General features: G+C 52.0%; 1 protein-coding gene and 1 long non-coding RNA gene across 4 annotated transcripts in view; one reads left to right on the top strand and one right to left on the bottom strand.

Moving 5' to 3' along the window:
- The first annotated feature begins 918 nt into the window (after window positions 1-918).
- The window catches only part of DLGAP3 (DLG associated protein 3), a 57192-nt gene continuing 33107 nt past the window's right edge, over window positions 919-25003 (top strand). Inside the window, exons 1-3 of one of the 2 annotated variants that reach the window (XM_072974821.1) lie at window positions 919-1117; window positions 21965-22047; window positions 23468-24625. In XM_072974821.1, the coding sequence (XP_072830922.1) occupies window positions 23519-24625 (1107 nt within the window). In that variant the 5' untranslated portion in view covers window positions 919-1117; window positions 21965-22047; window positions 23468-23518. Of the gene's footprint in view, window positions 1118-14171; window positions 14221-21964; window positions 22048-23467; window positions 24626-25003 lie in introns of those variants that run through there. The other variant, XM_072974822.1, reaches the window with a different exon arrangement.
- LOC140700939 (uncharacterized) lies at window positions 3358-11058 on the bottom strand. Of its 2 annotated transcripts, none has more exons than XR_012079698.1 (2): window positions 10903-11058; window positions 3358-3696 (listed from the first exon to the last, which is right to left on the bottom strand). It is a non-coding gene; the product is annotated as an uncharacterized lncRNA (long non-coding RNA). The 2 variants fall into 2 exon arrangements; XR_012079699.1 differs by having other exon boundaries at window positions 10885-11058.

A 25003-nucleotide genomic window follows, 5' to 3' on the forward strand; every position in this document is an offset into this window, starting at 1 on the left:
TCCCCAGTGCGGCCCCCTCCCCCCCATTACAGCATCGCTCTGGGCGCCAAGACGGATTCAAGCCAGGGACTGCAGCAGTCAGCTCTCTCCTCCGCCTCTCCCGGCTCCTGCAGCCTGTGTCCTGGCTCTGCAGCCTCAGGCTGTGCTCTGGACCGTCCCCTTTCCCTCCCCCACCCCGCTCCCGCCAAGGCACGACCCCTGGCTCAGGGCCTAGAGGTGGGCGGGCACAGAGGGCACAGGTGGGGGCCCCAGCAAAGTTGGCAGGTATAGCGGGGGTTTTCCCTCCACACTGGGAATGCCTGGGCTGTGCGGACTGTGGGTGGGGGACGCCTGTCCAAGGCTCTGCGGCCCGGCACAGCGCCCCATCCTGGGAAGCAGAGGAAGGGGGCTCTTGGAACCGAGGCCAGGAGCTGAAGTCGGGTAGCTCACCGGGGAAACCCGAACAGTCTCCTAGAGGGATGTGCCCGGGGGGCTGTGTATGACATTCAGGGTGTGACTGTGCCTCGGTGGGGCGCGAGATCGTGTCTGGGAGGCTGTGTGACTCTTTCCAAGTGCCGGCCTCTGGGCTTGGGTCCCTGTGCCTAGGTCGGCTGTGCGTGGCCGTGACACTGTGTGTGCCCGTTCCTTCGGTCCCAGGCGGGCACGGACCCAGTGGTCCCCAGGGAGTGGGAGCTTCTTCGCACCCCCAGCTGGGCCTCCCCAGCGCTGTCGCTCAGCGAGGCGGGCGCTCCTCGGAGACCCGGACGGCCGCCCGCCGGCTGCGACCTCGGCCCTCCTGGGTCCCGTGCGGGGGCGGGGAGCTCGGTCCCCCTCCCTCTCGCGGGCTCCGGGCTCGGCAGCCCTGCGCGGGGGCGGGGGCGGGGGCGGAGCGCGCGGGCGGGATCCCCCCGCCTCCCCTTCCTGGTCCCCGGGAAATCCAGCCTCCGTGGCTTGGCCGCCTCCCGCTCCCGCGCCCGCTGCCGCTCGGCGCTCGCTCGGGGCTCCGCAGCCGGCGCGGCCCCTCAGCCGGGGGCTCCGCAGTGCCGGGCCCCGTCCCTGCCCGCCTGCCCCGCGCCGCAGCGCCCCCGGCCCGGGCCGCCGGAACCATGTAACCCGGCCGGAGCCCGAGCCGGGCCAGGTAAGCCGCCGGGAGGGGTGGGGACGGGGCCGCGCGCGCTGCGCCCTCTGCAGCGCCCCCCAGCCTCGGCCTGGCTGCGGCCCCGGCGCCGCCCACGCCCCGGGCTCCGGCGGCCTCGGCTCCCGGCCCGGGAAGGGGGAGGGCTGGGCCTCCGCCGCCGCCCCCGCCCCGGCCTGGCTGCCCGTGGGCCTGACCCGAGGGACGGGCGGGGGACCACGCGGAGCGAGGACCGGTTCTCTGGGTAGAGCCACGGGGCCACCAGTACCGGCCCAGACCTGGCCCGGCTGAGGCTCGGGGCTGGGAAGGAGTAGCCTACTGGATTCTGGGGGGAAGTGGCGGTGTCGGGGAGATCCGGAGAGAAGTTTCCTCTGCAGGTGTGTGAGTGTGTGTGCGTGTCACTGTGTGACTGTGATGAGCGTGTGTGTCACCGTGTCTGTGGGTGACTGTGTGTGCCAGTGAGTGTATGCAGTGAGGGTGTGCGTGTCATTGTGGGTGAGTGTGTGCGTGTCAGTGGGTGTATGCAATGTGAATAGGGAGGGAGCTCCTATGTGTGTATCTGTGGACATGTGTGTGGATGAGTGTGTGTTGTCACCGTGTGTGCTTGTGAATGTTTCTGAGTGTGTCAGTGAATGGATATGTGTGTACCGGTGTGACAGCCTCTGTGAGTGGGTCCAGGTATCTGTCGCCTCTGTGTGTGTGTGTGTTGTGGGGGCTGTGTGAGAATGTATCCAAGCAGGGTTCTCTCTGAATCACCCACACCTGGGCTTTGTCCCTCCTCTCCCAGGGTATTCCTGGTGGTGGCAATGGGAATGGGACAGGCAGATGGGACTTTGCAGAGGTCAGATCAATGCCCCCTCCCCAGAGACTCCTCATCCCCTGACTCAGGCAAGAGCTGCATTGCACTTTCCACCTCGGTCCTCACCTTCACCTACCTCGGGGGTTACCCTCTGTGATGCTACTGGTTCTGTCTTTGCTGCATGCTGAGGCTCCTGGAGGTGGTGGGGCCTGAGGTGAGCTGGTGTGCACGTATGCCTCTGTGTGCTTCTCCTCCTTGGGGCCTGGAACTTGTGTCACCCCAGTAATGTTTCACTAAAGGCCCTTTAGAGCCAGGAGCTGAGGAGGCCAGGTGGAGTCTTCTGTCCTGTTAGTCATCAGAGCAGGTGGCTGTGTCCTGACTTCCAAGCCCCAAATTTCCAAGTTCTGGGCCATTGGTTCAGCCCACTGGCTCCAGGTGGGTCTGTGCGAAAGCCCTTTGAAGTAATAATAATTAAAAAAGAAACAACAAAAAAAATAATGCCCTTATATCAGTCCAGGGCTTTTGAAGAATGCTCCCCTCTCAACTCTTTCTCCTTATCTTCCCAACAGCCATGGGAAACAGGCAGGGCAGGTTAAGTCATATGAAATTGCCAATATTCAACTGTTTTTGTTTCTTGCCTACAAAAACAGCAATTTCATGTGGTTCAACCTAATATAATGCCAATTTACAGATGAGAATGTGGAGGCTTAAGAGGTGAATTGCATTCCCCACAATCATATACTGCTCGTCGTGGTACAGAAAGACTCCAACCCAGGTCTTTTGGTGACCCAAAGAGCTCGGCTGGGCCAAGATGAGACAGAGAGTCGTACTCCCTGGGGTACTGTCTCTGACCCTGGTGGCACTGCCCTCCACCTCAGTCCAACATTCCCTAAGTGCTGGGGCTACTTCTGCACTCAGCTGCCAAGGCCTAAAAGCGAGAGAGGGGGAGAAGAGAGGAGGGAGGGAAGGGAGAGGCTTCGTGAGTTGGCAGTGAATCAGGGTCTAAAAAGGGAGCGGGGAGGGCTAGGGTGGCAGGTGTTTCTAAAAGGAACATGAACATAGGATGAACAGCCTCAGATACAACCCCCGCATCCCCCACCCTTACTGCCCCACTGATCTGGCAGGCAGTGCCCACTGCATTTTATGCCAGGGGGCTCACGTCCAAGGAGTGAGCTCGTATGTAGCTATAGAATGATGGCCAGGGGAAGAACCTTAAAATTGACTTGGTCCAACCTCTTACTTATAAAGTGAGGTGAAGCCCAGAGAGGGGAGGGGACTTGCCCAAGGTCACACAGCAAACCTGTGGATTCCTGGCTAGTCTTAACCCAGGAACTTTCCAGCCTTCTGTGTTGCTTTCCATGCCTGGAAACCCCCACTCCCACCCCTACCCTCTGCTCATCAAAACTGAGCAGAGGGGAGTTTGGGAGAAGAAACAAAGACTCAGTAACCTTAAGGTTGTAGATGCTTCAACCTGGGACCTCTTTCCAAAGAGAAGGAGTTACAGATATTCCTGGAAATGGGAATTCCTAGCCATGCCCACCACTGAGGTAGGCCATGGACTTCTCTTAATTCCTGCTGGTGAGGGGCTGAAGCTGCTGCCGGCCAGACTCCCAGACTTTCTTTTGTGGCAGCACCTGCTTTCAGCTGCTGCCTGGCACCTCACATCGTTCTCTTCAGTTGATGTTGGGCCTTGGGCTGGCTGAGCTCCATTTTTCTTCATCCCATCCAGTTTCTGATACATTTTGCCTCTAGCTGGCCTGATGGTTTCTTACTTTATAAGTTCCTGTTAGGAAGAGAAACTTCTGGGACTTGTCTGATTTGGGGAGGGTCTGTGGTTACCCTTGAACCCTTTCTGATTAAATCTTCCACGAGTCTGGGGTAAATGATAAATATAAGTGTTCCCATTTTACAGAAGGGAAAACCAAAATTCATAGAGGGGCCTCTTATTTGTATGGTTTTTCTGTTAATCTACTAAGATCAGTAGAAGAGGTTCTTTAAATGAGGGGATGAAGGGAGCAAATGACAACAGGAGCTTTTGTCTAGAGGGGCCTCAACAGACCCCCTTCCAGTGTCTTACCATCCCCGTGGTCAGGAAACCTTTCCAGAGTCTGATTTGATTCCCACTTGGTGGATTCAAAGCTTTGTCTCTCAGTGGGGGTTGAAAGAACAGTGGCATACCCTCCACTCTTTAAGCATTATGTCTTGATTCCCTCTTTACCCTTCCCCCCAGTCTGAAGGCTGCTGGCTCAGCGGGCTTCCTGCCGTCTGGGGAGTCTGGGTTTGAGCTGGGGTGAGATGGTGGCACCATCGTTATGGTAACGAGCTGCCAGCTCATCGTTGCTAATAACTTGTCAAGTCCCTGGGCTCAAATGCAGCATGCTTTCCAACCAGCCTTTCTTCCCATGTCACAGAAAGAAAAAGTGAGGCTGTGAGGGAGGGGCCTGTGAATAAGGGAGTCTGGGGAGGTAAGTGGCCTTGTCCTTGGGGTTCTAGCTAGAAAGCTGGGGGGAGGTTGCTTGGGGGCTGGTCTACACATATGATTATATAAGTTTGCATATGACTGCATGGGCTGTTACATGTGAATACACTCAGAACATTCTTGTATAAACCTGTACATGCTAGCTGACATGTTCACGTGCTTTTACACAGCAGCTCATATGCAAACAAGCATCAGAACATGCTTGTGCGTGAATACTGCCTCTGCCATCTGCACATAAGGCACCCAAGAAATCTGGGTTTGTGGGGGTGTCCAGGTATGTGGGTGGGGATCTGATCTTTTTCTGATGCAGCTTCAAAGTGTCTTGTTAACAAAAGGACAGAATGGTCCCAGGGTTCCTTCTTCCTTCCAGTTAAGAGCTCATAATGGGGATGGGCCAGGGATGGTGTGGGGGCCCCAAGCTCCCAGCTCCCTAAGGCCCCTGCCTCTATGCCCTTTGAGCTCAGGTATCCCCTGCCCCCCTCACTCTCTGCTCTTTCTCATCTTCTTCTCTTCCTGTGTGTAAATATTAAAGAGCTGAGCCTGCAGGGCTGATGTAGACATGGGGAGAGAATGAAATTAAAAAGGATTCCCTCGCCCCCATCCCGACACCCCCACCCCGCAGTCCCCTGCTCCTGCCTCCTCCCTTCTCCCTTCTCCCCTCCCCTCACTCAGTGCTTCCACATGTCTCTCCTCCCCCCAGTCCAGATGGGAGCTGGCTCCTTCAGAAAGGGGGCTCAGAACAGGGTGTGGGGAGCCACCTCTCTCTGCCTCCCCCCACCACATCTGCCTACAGGGCTGGGAGCCCCCACGTGAGTATTTCTTTTATTTTTGGGGTGGTGGTTGAGAAAGAAAGTGGTTTTAGAACCAGCTGTGAGTGGCGTTGAGAGGCTCAGGGCTGAAAGGAGGTGGGTGGGGTCCTCTCTCTAGGTTCCCTCAGGGAAGCCTCGTGTCTGGGTTTCTTTTTTCTTTGGACAGAGAGGGAAGGGAGGAGTACCAGGTGCCTCCGGTGGATGGGAGCGAGTGTGGGAGGGGCAGGGGAAAGGGGCTTCTGTACTGAAGAGTGTGTGTGGTGGGGGTAAGCCTTCCGTTTCTGGCATCGGGCTGCCTTGTGGCTGGGAGCTGTCCCAAGTGCTGAATGGGACTCAGTGAGATTTGCTCTTTGGAACTGTCCTGGGTCTTGAATGGGGCTGTGTTGGGGCCCGATGATGGAAAGGCTGCTGGGCCGTGCTGAGGTCTCACTAGAAAAATTCTCCCAGATGACCCACTTTCCAAGGACAGAGTCCCTGGATAGAAAGATAGATTTTGGGGTCCTCCCTCTGGCTTTAGTCCTCACAGTTACTAATGGTATTTGGGAAGGGGACTCCTCTTTTCCTGTTTCAGTTCCCCCTTCCCTTTCCAACATCATCCTACTGTTAGTGTTGGGGTAGAGATGGAGGATGATGTTGTGGCTGTGAGCTCTCCTCTCCTGGATAGTTTTTGGTGCAATAGGCTTAGGAGTACTGGCACCAGCCTTTCTCCTACTGGGTTTCAGAAGTTCAGGCTCAAGGCAGATTGTGATGAAGAGAGTTTAGGTTTTGCTGGTTAGGCCTGGGGTGGGTAGAGCTCAGGAGTTCAGGAAAATTTGATTGACCATATAGCATCCCCCTGCCCACCATACTTTTGAATTCAGGACAAGAGATGATGAGAGCTCTGAATTATTCTGCAAGCCTGTCTCATGCTTTGCCCACCCCAACCACAGCTCAGAACAGCATTTGGGAGAGACTTTTGTTGGGGAGGAAGATTTCCAAGCAAAGGACTCAAGGAGTGGGTGGGGTTGTTCAGTGCCATGGAGCAGAGTAGGAGGAGGCTACTAGAGACAGGGCAATGGGAAAAGAAGAAGATCTGGGGGAGAAAAAAACTATTCAAATTAGGGGATAGAGGTCTGGCTTTCAATCCTCCGCATCTTTGTAAATCTTTTCCCCACTAACTTAGGGTCCAGACCATCTCAATTTTTTCTGTTCAATCTTTGTTAATCTGAAGGGAATAGAGCAACGATCTATTTCTCCAGGTCCCTTCCCTTGTCATCCCAGGGGGATGAGAGCCAAATGTCAGGACATGCAGATGAGACTGTGGGGGAACAACAGGCAGGAGGGGATGATGGCAGCTTCACCTCCCATTCCCAAGAGAACAATCAAATATTCAAATGGGATCCTTCTTGAGGGGAGAGGAAGGAGAAAGTTTCCAGATGCTGGGCAAAAATTGGGTGTGTCAGGGAGTTCAAGAAAAAGGGGGTATTTAGGGACCCCAAACTGAACCAGTTCATCCCTTTCCAGATGTGACTTCTAGTTAATAAGGAGCCCCTCACCCATCATGTTTTTGATGTAACTCATCAAGATGATTCCTCCCTTCTCTAGCTGCTTGGGAGGAGCTGAGTTTTCCTTTGCTGTGGGTGCTGGGAGGTGGTAGGTGTGGGTGTGGGTGCCTGTTTGGGGAGGGGAGGTGTTTGTGCTCCACTCAGCTCCCTTGGTTACATAACAGCTTTGATAAGACTTTACTTTGGAGCTGCTGCTACTGCCTGAAGCAGTCACCCCTCCACCCCCACATGGAGTGCTGGATGTCCACCCCCTTCTCCATGGCCCTGTAGAGAGTCCTGCTGTTCACGATCCAGTGTTCCAGCAGCTGCTTTCCTGCTGGGAGATGTCTTTAGCTTGCCCCCCTGCTCCTTGCTAAGCTCTTGTTTTCTAAATACTTGCTTCTTTTATTATTGTGAGCCCAGATCATCCCCACCCCCTTACATTTTTAAGCCTCCACGTCTACCCTCTCTTTGGTGGGGCCCTTGACTGGGATGGGAGGAGCTCACTGAACATCATGAAGCTGCCCTCTAGGGAAGAAGAGAGGTTTTAGGGTCCAGAGGTGATTTTCTTACTGTTCCTTCTTCTGTCCCAATAGCTTTTTTGGAGTCTGGGAGCTGTGGACCATACCCAGAGGTACTGGGAGGAAGCACTCTGGCCTTGATATTTTCTCTTCATTTCCCCTTTTAGAATTAAAAAGTTGTATATCTATAGGGGGTGGAGTTGCCTTTTGGTGGAAAAAGGTGCACCTACCCTGACGTGCACCAACTTCATTGTTTCCTGGGGAAATATTGGTTATGCCAGGCATGGGACAAGAGGATAACAGAGTCCTTTTTTGGAATGACTTTTTTTTTTCTGAGAGTGGGTAGGAGTGGGGTGTGTCCAGGAGTGCAGCATATCTTGTTGATAATAGGAACAACTTTCCAGAAAGAAGTGGGAGACTGGCAAGAGGAGAGAGCACAGGCAAACCTGTGACGTCCCTTGAAGAGAAGGCAGAGGAGGGGCTAGATATCTCTGCTCTTCTAGTCCAAGTATATTTCTGCCTGTGAGTCTGTGTGTGTGTGTGTGGCTGTGTATATGTCTATACATATGTGTGAGTATCCTGTATGAATGTGTACACATTATGAGTTTGTGTGTGTGTAAGCATGTATACATGTATATATGTACGTATGACTCTATGTAGGCATCCATGTATATATGTGACTATAAAGGCAATTACTCAATTAAACCTGTGGGGTGGGGAGGTGCTCACCCAACAATGCGTATATGAGAGTGTAAGCATGCATGTGAGCATATATGTGGGGACACGTGTATGCACACCTGAATTAACAGCATGTGAATATATGTACGTAAGTTGAGTCCCTCTTGTGAGTAAGTGTGACAGAAAGAATGAGAGAGAAATTCTGACTAAACACTGGGGCTGTCCAGACGTTGTTTTCCCACAAACTTGAACTTGATCCACTCTGATGCCTGTGGCTCTTCCTCAGAAACCAGGCTCCTTGAGGTCTCTCAAATCATCATGTCATGGGGACCCAACTGTTTCCCATCCCCACTCATATAAAGGACGTTTGCAGAGAGGAAACCTTTACAGGCCTTGGGGACCGCTGAGTAAAGGGACTGAGCTCAAGGCTGATCAGATGCTGTGGTGCTTAGAGGTGTATGTGGGGAAAGAGTTCAGGAGCTTGAGCATTAGCATTACTACAGAGGTTTCAAGAATCAAGCAGAACAAGCTTGGCTTAGTGCATGAAAGGGGCAGGGATTTTAGGGAGGCCCAAGTGCACACATCAGCCCCACACATAGGGGCATGTGGCAATATGTGTGTACGTGTACATATGTGCATAACTTGTCTATGCCTTAATATGCACATCAACATAATGCACTTTCTAACATGTACACACATGAACAAGTCTACATGAATGTACATACCAATACAAGGATTTGTTGATACATGCTGACACACGTATACATATAGAAAGAGTATGCAGAAATGCATGGACATGTGCTAATACGGGCCTGATTGCAACTCATGACTGCATATATGTGCACCTCACCCGGGTTAACAACAGCCTACAAATAGTCCCTTTTCCATCACATGTGCCTTACCCAATTTATCCATTCATTCAGCCAACACTTATCTTATGCCTGTGATGTGCCATGTACTGTGCTGGAGCTAGGCCTTGACCTCAGGTAACTTACGATCTAGAGAAGGTAAGAGACCTGGATCCAAGTAAGGGGAGTGTGAAGGAAAGTAGGAGGCCATAAGTTCATAGGGGACAGCGGGGACCTGTGGAAGGGCTAGTCAGTTCTGGAGTGGAGGAGGGACGGGTTTGGTAAAGGATCTGCAGAAGAGGAGGCCTTTGAGCCAAGGCTTGAACAGGTGTTCACCAGGTGGGCAGCAGTAGGAAAAGGTGTTTCAGTGACAGGAAATGTCTCAACTGGTTTCCCTACCTCCACCCTTGGCAGTCCCTCCCCTGGAGATACTGCCTCCGTGAAAAACAGCCAGAGTAGGATGAGACCGTGCCATTCCAATGGCTTTCCTCTCATTTGGAGTGAAATCCGAAGTGCTTGGTGGGGCCTGAGTGACCCACATGCTGTGTGTAAAACAGTCTTTGGTGACCTCCCCAAGCTCAAGTGCCGCCCCTCCAAATGCTTCCTTTCAGTTCCACAAGGATGCCGAGCACAGCCTCGCCTCAGGACCGTGGTACTAGCTTTTCCCTCAGCCTGAGATGCCCTCCCGCCAGATACCCACATGACTTGCTCCCTCACTTGATTCAAGTCTTTGCTCAAAAGTCACTTTTTTGGAGAGGCCTCCCGCACAGTCTCTCTTAAATAGCCCCTTGTCATTGCTGTCCTCTCCCTTCCCTTAAAAAACAATCAGCACTTATCAACTCCATTATTTCATATATTTGTTCATCATCTCCCTTTCCACTAGTATATAAACTTCCGGAGAATGGAGCATGAGAATGCTTTGTTCACTCCTGTAACTGCTATGTCCAGAGGAGTGCCTGGCTCCTAGGGACTTAGTACATAGTTGTTGAATAAACAGATTTGGGTAGGCCACATTGGCAGGGGAATGGAACGGGCTGGACCAAGATACCAGGCAGGGAGGCCGGGTAGGAACCCGTTGGAAGAGCTTTGATGAGAACTTAGGATGAGGGCGGCCTGACAGAGAACCTTGGGAGTGGAGGTGGAGAAAAGGAGATATAATGTGCAAACACATGCAGGCACCACACATGGGCATGCCTGCAGGCACGTATATTTTAGCCAGCCAGATCTACTGTCTTAGTCGAGGAAGGCTAAGGAAGAACGTAAAAGCGTCTTTATATGTATAGGTGGTATGCATGTCATGAGCACTCTGTGACAAGCTGGACACCCTCCAGCTCACCCTGGCTGATGTCTCCCTTCCTTTGGGATCTTGTCACCACCACCCCACACGTCTGTCCCTGTCACCCAGGCTGCAAAGGGCTGACATGCAGCGTCCTTCTGGTTCTGTTTGGTCAGTGATACAGGGCTCCTGCCTAAGAGAGCAGGGGTAGGGCACATGGTCCTGAACAGTGCAAATGGTCTGAGGAAGTCAGAGCCACAGAGACTTAGAGATACGTGTGTCTCAGGGCCTGTGGACCCTGAGAGGAGTGCTCAGAGCTGGCGAGCTCAGGCCTGGCCCAGACTTCCTGAGGCCAGATGTGGTGGGAGGCAGGACAACATCCTCAGACAGCATCCACTGTCTAGCCCTCACTTTTCTCCCTGTCTCCTCCTCTCCCTGTTCCACTCCAGTCCTTTTTCTTAGTGAGGTGGGTGCCTTGACCAAGTATGAGCTTCGGAGTGAATGGCTCCTCTGGCTGGTGTGTGAGTTCTGGGATGTGGGGACACCCACCCAAGGAAAGGGAATCCACTTTCTAGAGGACAGGCTGAGGGTTTGGCGATAGGCGAGGAATCTCTCTGAGAGTCAGCTTTGTCTGGATTTCCTCTCTCAGGAGAGAGCTTGGAGGATTGAGCTTGTGTTGCAGAATGAGGAACTGAGGTTAGACCTCAGGCAGGACCGTTCAGCTTCTAGGGTGAAGGGACTGAAACTTAGTACCTAGAGAACGCTGGGAGGCGGCTGGTGAGACAAGGAGGAAGAAGTTGGAGTTGGGGGTCAGCCCTGCCCACGCTGCACCCTGACCTTTGTTGAAATCCTTGCCTGAAATCCTCTTTGAGAGTTCTTCCTCAAGACCTCCAAGCCTGTCCCCGGGTTGCCTCATTTCCAAGAGTTGAAGCCCTTTCCAGGTTCTGGGGTGTATGATGGGGGCCTTCTGCCAGTCCCTCCTCTCATCTGGACCATAGGCGGGGGCGCTGCCGCCGCTCCCCTCCCACCTGGGCTCTGAGCACGGGGGTTGGGCCGAAGCAGCCGCCAGAGCCGCCCACCTGCCCGCGGTGTCATGGCAACGACTCTGCCCACGTGGACGATGAGAAAAGGGAGGAGAAGAGAGGAGAGGAAGCACCACGACAAACAAGAGGATGGGAGGGGTCTCCTCAGGGTCCTGCGTGTGGGGGCCCCCACCCCTCTAGCTTGGCCCAGGGCCCCCAGAGCAGGGTGGGGCTTGTGCTCTCGGGCTGGCCTCATTGAGTGCATGTCCTTGGACGTCCTGAGATGATGACCTTGGCCTCCTGTGCTGGAGGGGGTAAGGGAGCCCACTGGGATCCTGGGGGAGATGGGGCTTTCACATGTGCAGACCTCTTCTCTCTCCACCCCATAAGTCGGGGATGGTGCTTGGGGCTGAGAGGATGAGAGCCCGACCTACTTCTCCATTTTCTTACTATTTTTCAAAAGGAAAATGACCCACTTATCAGCCAATCAGACTGGGGCTTGTTCCCAGGCTCATTCCCTGAGCCCCCCTGCCCAGGCCTCTGCTCCATCCTCAGCCTGTTAGTCACATGCTGGACCCACTTCCTGAGGGAAGCAGATGCACCTGTGTGGAGGGTCCTTCCCTGCCATCTGTATGTGCTGGGCTGGGGAGGGGCCTGTTCCTCGGGTGGCCGGAGCCTGACTGATTCTAGTCAGCTCTGCTTTGGGCAGACACACCCCTTTGATGGCCATGGCCCTGGGCACTTTGTGTCCTGTCCGTCATCCCCATGCATTCTTAGAGTGCACTCCATGGAGGGGCAGGAAGGACTCCGGGGTGGGTGGGAGGAGGACTGTGCCCCTCCTCTCATTCTGTGTTAGTGGGTAGTGGTGGGGCTGTCTTTCCATTTCCAAGTGGAGAGGGAGAGCCTGTAGCACTGGAGAGCCATGTCTGTCTGTCTGTCTGTCTGCCTGCCTGCCTTCCAGAGAACACTCCTAGAGTGTTCTGTCTGTGCCTCTCTTTCCAAGCCCCTCCTCCTCCCTAGAATATTGGTCTGGGCCTCAGAGCCCCCTCCCTCCCTCAGCTATATTGGCTTGGGCTGGCTTGGGGGGTGATTAGGGATTTAATTATTTAGTTTCTCCAGCTCAGTAGATTAATTCCATCCATCACAGGCAGGCTGAGCCATCTCCCCATCTTAGGGCTGCCTGGCTAACCCCAGAGGGAGGCAGCATCATTGCTCACCTGGGCCTAGTATTGGATCTGGGAACAATGGATAAAGTTCTTCTTGGGGTAGGATTTGGTGTTTGACATTGAGCAGATGTGGGTGCCTAAGTGTTGTGAAATGAACATGTAGACCTGTTGTATGGGGATAAGCATGTGAACATGTATGTGAGGTTCTGTATCTGTGGAATTTCTGTGTGCACAAGCATCAGTGTCTGTTGGATGAAAATGCACATGTATGAATCCTTGTGGGAACAGGTTTGTATATATCTGTGCACATTATGTGATGATGACTTGATGTGTGAGGACAAATGCCATGTGAGTCGTGTTGGATGACTCTGCGTGGCTGGGTAATCTGCTTCTGGAGAACACGTGTGTTAAATTGTGAATAAGCAGACTTGGGACCAGGTACGCCCATGTGCACAGAAGAAATATTTACCCTGCTGTGTTGAAGAAGGGATGGCAGGGGTGGAGGTTTCCTGAGGCTGAGTGATGAGTCAGGGCACACTGGGGGTCCATCTGGTGATCTCATTAGACCAGTTTGGTCAGAGAGATATGTTGCTTTAGACCTGCCAGGGCTTGGTTTCCTAGTGGTTGAGAGTGTCGGGCCAGGACTAGACCCAGATTCAAATCACCCACCACCTGTGTGACCTTGGGCAATCTTCTTTACATTTCTAAGCCTCAATTTCCTCATCTGTAAAATGGGAGTAATAATGGTACCTACTGCAAAGGATGGTTGTAAGGACTACACAAAGAATTATACCTAAAGCACTTAATGCAATGCCTGATCAACTGTAGGCATTGCAAGAGCTGACCCTTATACTTCAGAGTTGAAAGGCACCAGAGGTTGTAAGACCTGAAATGTGTCCTGTGCTTGAATCCATCCTATACCATCCTCCAGAGTGGCCCTCCAGCCTCAGCTTGTATACTTCCCTGGACAGGACACTCCCAGCTCTTCTGGAAACCCACATCACGCTGGACCAGCTCTGCCTGCTGGGGAGTTCTGGTCCAGCTGCAGAGAGTCATTTCCTTCATGCCTTCTCCCATTTCTCCCCCTGTTTCTTTGTCCCAACAGAGGGGTACTACTTCTTGATGGCTCAATTATTGACCCTGAACTTACTGAGCATCTACTGTATGCCAGGTCTTGTTTATATAGAGATAGATCAGACGGATCCTGGTTTTTAAGGAGCTCACAGCCTGCAAACAAATATTTACCCTGCTGTGTTGAAGTATGGGACCTTAGAGGAGTTAGCAACTACTGTGCCCTGGGATTGATGGGAGGAACACTCTTAGGGGAAGTTTCTTGGAAGAGAGTATATCCGAATTGCATCAGAGGCCAAGTTGGGAGGACAGGCTTTCCATATGGAAGGATCTTGTAGTCTGTGCTGCCTCCTTTCCCCATATTCTCTCCCACTGTGGTCCTGGCTCCTGCTAAGTCCAGAAATACAGAGAAGAGAGCAGGGGCTAAGATACCCTGGAAGCTGGGGGAAGATCAGACAGAGCTGAGGGATGGGAGGTGCCACCACATGAGCCTAGGAGGTAGCCAACCAAGCAGACCTCATGGGGCCCCATGGGGCCCAGCTCTGTGCTTGACTGCCCTGTGGGAGAGGCCCAGAGAAGATAGGCCATGGTGCAGGCAGCGCCAGTGTGCTAACCCAGGACTTCATGAAGGAACCAGACACCTGGGCCAGAGAGTAGGATACGTCATGTCTGCTGCCTGGTGGACCCTTGCCACGGGCTTGAGAGTCTACCTGTTGTTTTCTGATGGCCCTGGCAGGCTCAGGTCGGGCAGCATTCTGGAGGCCAGGGGCAGCATCAGCCCAAGTCTCATCAAACACGTGCAAATATGAGAAGGTGCTAGGATGCTAAAGTCAAGAGAAACCAACATGTGGAGACAGATGTGCCAGTTGCCTTGGACAGATCAGCTTATTTTCTCATTGCCACAACTTTAGGAGGTAGGTATTGTTCTCCCTATCTTACAGACGGCAAAATTGAGACCCAGACAGGTAAGACAAGTTTTTCATGGTCATGCAGGGAGGCTGAGATAAAATGGTTGGAAGCAGATGGTTGTCTTTCCAATACCCAGAAATAAGGTCACTGGCTTTCCCTTCCAGATCTGTGGGGTTGGAAGAGAGGCTGCTAGCACTAGCTGCAGGGGTTGGTGGGGTCTGTAAATCCAGGGCCCCTCGTTCTCTCAGATGCCGCTGTCTGTGGCACTGGGGCTGCTTTGCTGTCTCTGGCATGCTCAAGGGGTAGGAGGTCTTCAAAAGGAACTCAGGCAAACAGGAAATCCGGGGTGAAACATGAAGCAAGTGAGTCTTCGGAGTTCTGGATCTCTGATGTGTGCCTGAGTCAGGAATGGTTACAGCCTCTGCCTGAGGCTGAGAAATGCTCTCAAAGGCAAGGCCTTTGAGATCTGGGAATCTCACACATTTTAGTGGTTTCTCCCTGGTTGCCAGGAGCTAACCTTCAGCCCTGTGCTGGACACTTTACCTACGTTATCTTAATCCTTGTGACATTGTGGTGAGAAAGGAACCATCCTTGCCCCCATTTGAAAGCTGAATTAGAGAGAGATGAAGGAATTTCTTAAGACTGCATGTCTAGTAACTGGTGGACCTGGGGCATGAACCCAAACAGTATAACTCAAGATCCAGAATCCACAGTCTCTCTTGCTCGCTGTCCCTGACCAGGGTCCTGTAGGAGTCTAGTCTTGGGAGTCCTGCGTCTCAGGGATGGGCTGGGATGACTTCCCCAAAGAAGGTTCCTGGAGACCTTCAGGGAGGGGAGCATGGATATGACGAGGCAGAACAGACTGAGGGTTGATCAGTGGACGGAAAGGGAAGAATGGACCAAAAGCAGTTGGCTGTGGCTGCAACTAGAGGGTATGAGGGGATAAGACCTGATCAGGCTGAACTGTGTCTCATAGGGCCTTTGGCAGCCCGGGAGAAGCCTGAACTTTGCTTCTGGTCCCTCTTGGCCACATGGCCCCAGCTAGGAGAGGAGCTGGGGCCCAGAGAGTCTGAATGAAGAGACCTACTTGGGGCTGGGAGATTTCCTTCTTCTCCACAGTGTGGGGAGGATAACATTTCCCCCTTCATTCCTCTTTCCCCTTTCTGCCTTCCTTGAACAGTGCAAAGGGGCAAGTCTGGAGAGACCCAGATGTGGCTGGAAGAGAACCATCTTTATCTGCCAGTTGACAGGGCTAGATAAACATGATGAGCAGGGCTGGGTTTGGTGGCTGGATTTCTAATGCCAGATCTTCCAGGGGCTCTCCAAAGTCCTTAGAGGGAAAGGAGTGGAGGTCCTTTTTTTGTGGATGTTTGGGCACAGGAGTGGAGTGGAAAGGGAAGTCATTCATTCAAGCAGTAGGTTCTTTTTGAGCACCTATTAGTGCTGGGCATTGTAGATGCTCAGAATACTGCAGCATATAAGACAGACGTAGTCCCTGCCCTCCTGGGGCTTATATTCTGCTATGGGGAGAGATACTGTAAACATGTAATAGATAAAGGAAATAATTTCAAAGAACAATAGTGCTTTGAAGGCAATGAAACAGGGTGATGTAGAGCGATCCTGGGGGGATGTGGCTCGACTTTAGTTAGTGAGTGGTCAGGGAAGGCCTCTCTGAGCTGAGGCCTGAAAGATGAGACGGAGGAAGCCATGGGAGTATCTGGGGCAGAGTGTTCCAGCAGAGAGGACATCAAGTACAAAGCCCCCTGAGGTGGGATTTTCAAAGAGATTATAGGGAGTGTGGGTTATTCACAGGCTGAGCACTGTCCAGTGGGTCAGGAGATGGATTTAGACTTGGATCTTCCTAAATGTCTCAAGTGTTTTGGAACAGTAAGCCCATTTTCTGTAAAATTCCTACCCTATACTCTCAGGAAGAGTTGATTAAATAAGGTAATAAAGGTGAATGAAAAAGATCCCAAACCTCCCTCCTCCTGTTTTGTTCCTCCTTCCTTCTTTCCACTCTCTGGGTCAGTGAGAGGAAGAGGTTTTTCTTGGGTCCTAAGAGCAGGTGTTGGGCACAAGGCATGCTGAGTCTCAGCAACAGAGCTGGGTATTGAGGTTAAGACAGGCCGGGAGTGAGGGCCCCTGCCTAGCTACAGAAATCCTGCCGAGGGCAGCTGAGCAAACAGTGCTGAGATGGTCAAGGGAGCTCAGGCAGAGCTGGATGCAGGAAAAGGTGGGGCTGGGGGAGGGATGCCTTCTGATGGGCGTGGGAGCTTGGGCTACGGGTCAGAGGCTCTGTGTTAAGGCTCCCTAGTAGCTAGCTGGCTCCTTCACAGTGGATATAGGGCCCCAGCCCTCAAGCTGCTGTCAGGATAGGGGGTGGTGGCGGACTGGACTGGGAAACTGAGGCAGAATTGTGGCCACTTGAGTTAGGTTGACACAGAGAAATGGGATGGAAAGTCAAAGTCTGAAACTTTGGGGTCCCAAGGGCACACATGGCTCACGCACAGGTGTGAAGGAGCCCAGGCCTAGAGCAGCAAATGAGCTCCAGGCCTCAGTTGATGTAAGTTCTGCTCTTTGGAACTGGTATGGGGATGACCTCACAGGCTCCAATGTGAGGGGACTAAAGAAGGCTGATCCCCAGCAAGAGAGCAACTGTACCCCTTGGCTGTCATCTGGACCATCACGTCCAGCTTGTAGCTCTTCCAGACACCTCTCGGGGAAGGCATGAATCAGTTAATATATCTTTATCTTTATCTTATCTTTATCTGGAATCTTTATCTTAGCCCAAAGCATCACTTTGTGCCAAACTCTGAGACACTGGCCTTTGTCAAATGCACCTGGACACTTGGGTGGCCAGGTGTGGACAGTCTTGAGTAAGAACTGCTTTTCCCCCAGTAGAATACTTTTGTTCTCATATAGTTGTCCTAGCGAGATTAAGTGACCTACTCAAGGTCACACTGTAAACCAGTGGAGGAAGTCATAAAAATGAGAGTGCACATACCGATAGCTGCCTTTCCTGAGGTGTCACCATGTGCCAGGTGCAGCATTGTATGCTTTACCTCGTTAACTGTCGTATCAGTCATCCCATTCAGATGGCTCTAACATTATCTCCATTGTGCGGAAGAGAAAATAGGTGAATCACCTGCCCAAGTACACACAGGGAATCAGTGAATGGAAAGGGGTTTGAACCCAGAGAGTCTGACGACAGAGGCAATACCAATAACTGCCTTGATCCAGGGAGTCTGGGAGTCACCTAGGTCTCAGGAAAGGAAAACCAGCTGATTCGGCCAGGCGGGGCCCTGGGGGAGCGGAAGAGAAAACACTCTGACTCCTTCTTCTGCAGCCCTTTCCTTCCTCCATTTTCCATTCTTTTTCTGGAAGGTAATTGCTTGGGGCAGTGACAACCTCCTGGCGAATTACACAGCTGGTTTCCCAGTGAGATTTGTAACAACAACCCTGCCAGCCTGGCAGCCCCCAGCAAGTTCCGGTTTAAGAAACTAATTGCTGGATTGTGTAGTTGGTGCTAAATTGGGTAATTTCTTGGTGACGGCATGTGTGCCACTTCTTCCAATCCCAGATAGATGCGAGCTGCATCAGAGAATTTGTCACACACGGCACCCTCCCAAGCCTCCTTCACTCCTCACTTCCCAGCCAGCCATAGGCAATCGCCAAAGTGGCTGCTTCCCTGGGCCTGGAGGTTCACCGTCTGGGCAGCTCTCTGTGTCCTGGGATAGTAGATAGATGACTTGGTGCAATAAAATGGGGGAAGGTAACACCAGCACCCAGAGTTGTCAGAGGGTTTCAGGGAGCTTCTGTGTTTATCTGACCTTGGACTTGGAACAAATGCAGTCCTTACCACCCAAGGGCAAAGGCTGTACCACACTCTGGTTACCTCTAGAGTGTGTGGTATGTGTGAGGCTTTTATTTGTTTGTTTCCTTTTTTTTCCCCGCAAACAAATTCACTTTCATTACTGTGTTCCTTCAGAATGGCGTTTAATTAGTTTGGCTTCCCTGGGCAGCAGCACAGGTAGCAGAAAAGCTAAGTGAGGCGTTGGAGTGAGGCTACACTGGCCTTGAATTCCTGGTGTGCCACCAACTCTGTGACCTTGGGCCTGTCAGTCAGCCTCTCCAGGCCTCAGTTTCTTCTTCTGTAAATTGGGAGGTGGGGATTATATCTATCCCTTGGAATGGTTGTGGGAATTAACATGTAGTAAGAGAAAGAGTCTCGTTCTTTGCCCAGGCTCACTTTCACTCAACAAACACCTGCCATCTGCCAAGCATTGTTCCAGCAGTGGAGGCAAAATGCAGTGAATAAGATGATGAAATTCCTGCCCTTACACGAAGCTTACCTTCTAATGGGAGAGACAGACAATTTCTGAATCACACAAATTGAAAATGGTAATGATAGAAGAGCGACAGAGGTACATCGTGCCTTGAGAGCAAACAGCAGGGAGATCTGACCTAGTCAGGGAGGCCAGAGAAAGCTTCCCTGAGGAAGCAACAACTGGGCTGAGATCTGAAGGATGTGTAGGAGTTAGCAAGGCAGAGGTGGGTGGGAAAAGCTTTCTGGACAGGGGGAATAGGCCCCATGATGGGAGGGATCATGGGACTGCAAAAAGATCGGCCTGGCTGGAGCAGAGGAAGCAAGACAGGAGCGTGTTGTGAGAGGATTTTGGAAACCCGGGAAGGGCCAGAGCCTGCAGGCCTTGTTGGACAGGGTAAGGTGCTTTATCCTAAGAACATCAATAAGCCAATGGAGAGTTTTAAGCAGAGAAGTGACATGATCAGATTTGTGTTTCCAAATGACCATTTGGACTGGAGCAGGGTAAAAACAGAAGCAGGGAGACCATTTAGGAGGCTTTTGCAGATGTCCAGACAGGAGATGATGTTCCGAGGTAGTTGGATTAGTTAGCAGTGCTTTCTGCTGCAGATAACAGAAGATCTGGCCAATGGTGGTTTAAATAAAGAGGAGTTTACTGCTTACTGCATTTAGGCCCAGAGGAAGGCAACTGCTTATGTTGTTTCCATGGCTCAGTGACTCCAGGGCTAGCATTTCTATGATACTCCAGGCCTTTCTCTCATGGTGGCAAGACAGCTGCCCTAGCTCCAGGCATCATGACTGTATTCAAGCGGAAAAGAAAGGAAGGAAGGGTGGTACTAGCAAGGTCTGACCCTTTTATTATAAAGGCAGAATCTTTTCAGAAACCCTCATCAGATTTTTTATATATGTATCATTAGCTAAAAGTGAATCATGTGGCCTCACGGTACAAGGGAGGCTGGGAAAGGCGAAAGGATGTTGGGAGTGAGTTTTAGCTAGTCAGCCGACAGTGATTTGGTGGATAGGGAAATAAGTAGGCAGGTCTATTTTTAGGTAGCAAAATCCATAGAACTTGGTGGTGGATCAAATTATTGGTCCCCTCCTCACTTGTTTTCCCTTCCTATTGATTATGTTTATTAATGGGGTGGCAGCAGAAAGAATGTGATCCAAAGCCTGATATATAGGAGGAAGCCTATATAATTAAATTTATGTCAATTAACTCTTCTCTTTAGGAAATCCATAAATTGGATATCTTCTTCCCTCAGTCATTTGGATTTGATTATATCGTTTAGTATTTGGACATGGGGGATTTTGGAAATCCAAAATGAAAGCTTTCCATGAGGGATTACATTGTGTCATCTTTTGGTGTGTTTATTGAGTGGTTTCATATACACTGTATCACTTGGTATTGAAATCCCGGGAGATGGGTTAGGAGGTATTGTTAGACTTAGAGATGGTAGGTCATTATCTAGTGTTACACACCTTCTGGTCTCAGGGCTTGTGCTTTTTCCACTAGACAATGCTGCCCTTTAAGACTTGGGTAAGGGAGTCGAGGTGATTTGTCTGGAGATGAACAAATACAGGGGCCCCTCTCCTCTGAGACTAGAGCTGGGAGAACATGGATTGATGCTAAAGAGACTGAAGTTTGATAAGATCTTGATGAAGGCTCAGTGGCTGGCAGCAGTGCCTGTGTTGGGTGGGGGGATGGGGGACCTGGGAATGTCCACCACTGGGAAGCACATCAGCTTGATGTGGCCACAGACAAAGCAAATGGGATGGTCTGGGCTTCTGTCAAAGTGGTCGTCTGTGCTGGGTGTCTCAGACATGGGTCCTGCCTAGGGCAGGAGGAGGAGGACCATGCCATGGATGAAAGACCAAGCTATCAAGCTTCTTTCCAAGGCAGAGACATGCTTCTAGGTGGTTTTCCAAGAACTCCTTGAGAGGCCATTTTGCTCTGAAATCATCTCTGCTTCCTCAGAGAGGGGCAAAGGAGGAGAATTGTCATCTAGAGCCAGACAGTTGATATCTGTGAGCTCAACCCAGTTTCCCTCCAGGGAGGATAACCAGCGGCTTCTCCAGCTCAGACCATAGGGTGGGCCAGGGTCTGGGCATGTCCTACCCTCTCCTCTATGGAAGATTCCCAGGAGACTTCACAGTCGTCTCCATGTCTTGCATCCCTCAGGGTCAGGAAGTTCTTCTTGTTGTCTGACTATGTCTCTTACACTACTATTAATCATGCCTGCAAAGCTAGCGCTTCCTCCTGACATCCTCGTGTCTAATAATGGCATCATTAGTCTTCCAGTCACGGCTGCTGCAAACTTCAGAGTCGTCTTCCTTTCTGACTCTCTCTCCCATATCTTCCCAGTGTTTTCCGAACCCTAAATGTCTGCTGGAACTCTCCCAGCCTAACCCTCAGAATTCCTTATTTGCCCATCTCTTCTGCTTTTGTGCCTACTGTTTCCTCCACTGGAAATTCTCTCTCCCCTACCACCTTTGTATGTGGAACACACAGCCATCTTGTTCTTCATCTCAAACCCACTCTTCTCTGGGAAGTCTTCCTCAATTTCCCTCTATTGGATCAGGCCTTGCCCTTATCTGAACTGGCCTAATATTTTGGTACCTCTTTCCAGCACAGTCATTTGTTCATCTTCTTAGTGAACATTTATTGAAGAACAGCTCTGGGCAAAGCCCTGACTTAGATGCTGTGTATCCAGGGATATAGGATTTGGTTCCTACTCTGCAGAAGATCAGATTTTAGTTGGGGAGACAGAAACTGAAACAATTTCAGTGCAGTGTGATAGCTGCTTTCATGGGGGAACCCAAGGTGTTAAAAAAGCCCAATAGAGAGACATAAGCAAAATAAAAGTACAGAAAGTCTTTAAGGAAAGCTGGGGCTTAATAGGAGAAAGTGTTAGGCAGGGGAATGGGTTAGGGGGCGGATGAAAGGAGATTCTAGGAGGAAGCAGCAGCTTGTGCGAAAATACAGAGACCTAAGATAACCCTGTCATGTGAGAGGTTTTTCCCCTGTTAGAATATAAGCCTCTCCATGACAGGGATCACACTTAAATCACTTCTATACACTTCTCACTTAGAGTCTTGTTATGGTAGCTGCTCAATTAATACTTGTGGAATGGAATCATATTTGAGGGCAATGAAAAAAAAAATGCAGTGGCTCAGCACCATGGACAGATCACACAGACACCTGCAGTTGGAGGTAGTCCAACCTGCAAGCTCATTTGCATGTATTTGCATAATGAAGCCAACTTCATTTCCCTCAGGGTCCAAAGGCTCTGCATTATGGGGGATCCAATCAGTCCTAGTGTGGGGAGTTGGGCAGAGAAACTGTCAAGACCAGAGACTAGTCCCCTGAGGACTCCAGGAGAATCTCCTTTCCTCTTTGCTTACCAAACCCTTTTCTTTCCCGTCAGGAGCCAGTGGTCCTGAGCCTTCTGAAGTTAGGATTCTGCCTGGTGGTGTGGATCCTGAAACCAAGGATGGGACACCCCGGATGGTGAGTGGTAGGAGAGTCTGGGAGATGGGGTTCTCAAATCAGAATAACTTGGGTTTGAAACTTGATTCAGTGTGACTCACCCACTTACTGGCTTTGTGACCTCACCATTTTGAGCTCAGTTTTCTCATGGGTAAATGTCGATAATGTCTGCAAACAGGATTTCAGTGGGATTAGAGAATATTAGGTAAGCACAGTACCTGTACATAGCAAGTGCTCAGAGATGAGCTGTGAGTAGGATCTGGAAGAAGCCTGAAACATGGTGGATGTGGGGAGGTGGTGGAGGGGAGGAAGTGAGGATGAGCCTTGGTGGTGCGGCTGTCTGGAGTCTTTGAGGCTGTCATCCCTTCATAGTCAGCAGATGGCCCAGGAGCCTGGTCTAGGATGAGAGAGGGCACCGTCTGCCAGCTCCTCAGTCCCTGTCCCTCCTGCTGGCACCCCCTCCTGCTGTAGCTCCTGTCCTGGCAGCTCTGGAGTCCTGATTGGAGGCAGATCTTGCTGAGAGCTGACCTCTCTGTCCCGTAGCCTTGGCAAGCCTGGGATGGGGGCCAGGGGCACTGGTTCCAATGCTTTCTCTCCATCACCTCTCTTCCCTGCCAGCCCACTGTTCCTGGGAGGAGGAACTCCTGGGTTCCAACCCCAGTTTAGAACTCAGATGCTGCTCAAAAAGCCAGCGTTCCTCCTCTTTATGATTTCTCCTCCCTTCATGACTCCTCTCCATTGGAATGAGGGTGGTGGTAAAAAGCAGAAGGGGAAATTTCATTGGGAAATATTTGGAACCCGGAAGAGGAAGGAGGAGTCATCTCAGGTTATCCCTTCCTATCTCAGTCCTGGGGGGAGGGAGAATGAGCTTGCAGCCAGATGGAAGGAGCTGGGTGTGGAAGGAAGGGGAGGGATTTTCCCGCGGAATCATGGCGGATATGTAGATTTGGGTCCAGTGTTCTTTTTGGTTACTGCTGCTGGAAGCTGTGACCCTGAGGCCTGGCTCCTCACAGCAGTGGTAGTTCGGGATGGGACATATATGTGGCTCTGGATCACTTCGCCTCAAGTCAGCTAGTTAAAAGCTAGTTCACCTAATCACTAGTGTTTGAATATTCTTTTTACGTCTGTATGGGTATCTTTTTATTTTTGGTTACCTAAGCATTTCTAAAAACCCCGTTAGATGAGGGCATTTCCTCTTGTGAATAAGTATTTATCTTATTTGCTGCATTTGATGAATGATGATGTTATTTTGTGCTCTTTTGAGCATCTTTGTCTGGTATGACTGTTTTAAGGATGTTAAGCCCAGTTTTGGAAAGATAGTACAATTAATCACAGTAAATTGATATGCGTTACCTAAAGAGACATAAGAATACCTAACAAAAGATAGTTTTAGGTAAAGTGGCCTGTTCAGTTCTAATCCCATTGCTTCCTATTTTCTCAGGAGATTTCTGGGGCCTGGCCCCCAACACTATGAAGAGCTCTTGCTGAGGCCATGAGGGGTTATCATGGCGACCGAGGCAGCCATCCCCGCCCAGCCCGCTTTGCTGACCAGCAGCATATGGACGTGGGCCCTGCTGCCAGGGCCCCATACCTGCTGGGCTCCGGGGAGGCCTTCTCCAGTGAGCCCCGCTTCTGTGCCCCAAGAGCTGGCCTGGGACACCTTTCTCCTGAAGGGCCCCTGAGCCTGAGCGAGGGGCCATCCGTAGGCTCTGAGGGAGGGCCAGGAGGGGCCGGGGTTGGGGGGGGTAGCAGCACCTTCCCCAGGATGTACCCTGGCCAGGGCCCCTTCGACACCTGTGAAGACTGTGTGGGCCCCCCACAGGGCAAGGGTGCCCCCCGCCTGCCTCCCACACTTCTGGACCAATTTGAAAAGCAGTTGCCAGTTCAACAAGATGGCTTCCACACGCTGCCATACCAGCGAGGTCCAGCAGGGGCCGGGCCCGGGCCAGGGGCAGGGCCTGGCACTGCCCCCGAGGCCCGCAGCGAGAGTCCCAGCCGTATCCGGCACCTGGTTCACTCTGTGCAGAAGCTGTTTGCCAAGTCCCACTCTCTGGAGGCTCCAGGGAAGCGGGACTATAATGGGCCCAAGGCTGAGGGAAGAGGTGGCTCCGGGGGAGACAGCTACCCTGGCCCGGGCTCTGGAGGCCCCCACACCTCCCACCACCACCATCACCACCACCACCACCACCACCACCAGTCCCGGCATGGCAAGAGGAGCAAGAGCAAGGACCGCAAGGGGGACGGACGGCACCAGGCCAAGGCCGCGGGCTGGTGGAGCTCCGATGACAACTTGGACAGTGATAGCGGCTTCCTGGCGGGTGCGCGGCCCCCTGGTGAGCCTGGTGGTCCCTTCTGCCTGGAGGCTCCAGATGGGTCCTACCGGGACTTGAGCTTCAAGGGACGCTCTGGTGGGTCGGAAGGCCGCTGTCTTGCCTGCACTGGCATGTCCATGTCACTGGATGGACAATCCGTCAAGCGAAGTGCCTGGCATACCATGATGGTCAGCCAGGGCCGGGATGGATACCCAGGGGCCGGGCCAGGCAAGGGGCTCCTGGGTCCGGAGACCAAGGCCAAAGCCAGGACTTATCACTATCTGCAGGTGAGGCTTTGGTTGGGGTGGGGAAAGGGTCCTCAGCCCTCATCAATGTTGTCACCCAGGGAACTGTGGAAGGGGTTGGATGGGAGCCAGCTGTTCCTGTGATGTTGGGTCTGGAGGCAAGGAGGCTCTGCCCTGCCTTACTATATCACTTTGAGCCCCTTTTGGGATCTCAGTTTCCCATCTGTGCAGTGAAGGGGCCCTTCTATCCTGGTGTTGGATGTCAGTGCCAGGAAGACTTTTCCTTGATGTGCTGTTTTGAACAAGGTGTGCTGGCCTCTTGTCTTGTGAGGCTGGAGGCAGAATGAGGTTGAGGGTAGGTGGTGAACAGGACAGCGTGGTGCTCCCCGGCTGTGGCTTCCCTTAGATTTGAGGTCAGCA

The sequence above is a fragment of the Vicugna pacos genome, chromosome 13 (genome assembly GCF_048564905.1).
Source record: "Vicugna pacos chromosome 13, VicPac4, whole genome shotgun sequence".
Classification (NCBI taxonomy): Eukaryota; Metazoa; Chordata; class Mammalia; order Artiodactyla; family Camelidae; genus Vicugna; species Vicugna pacos.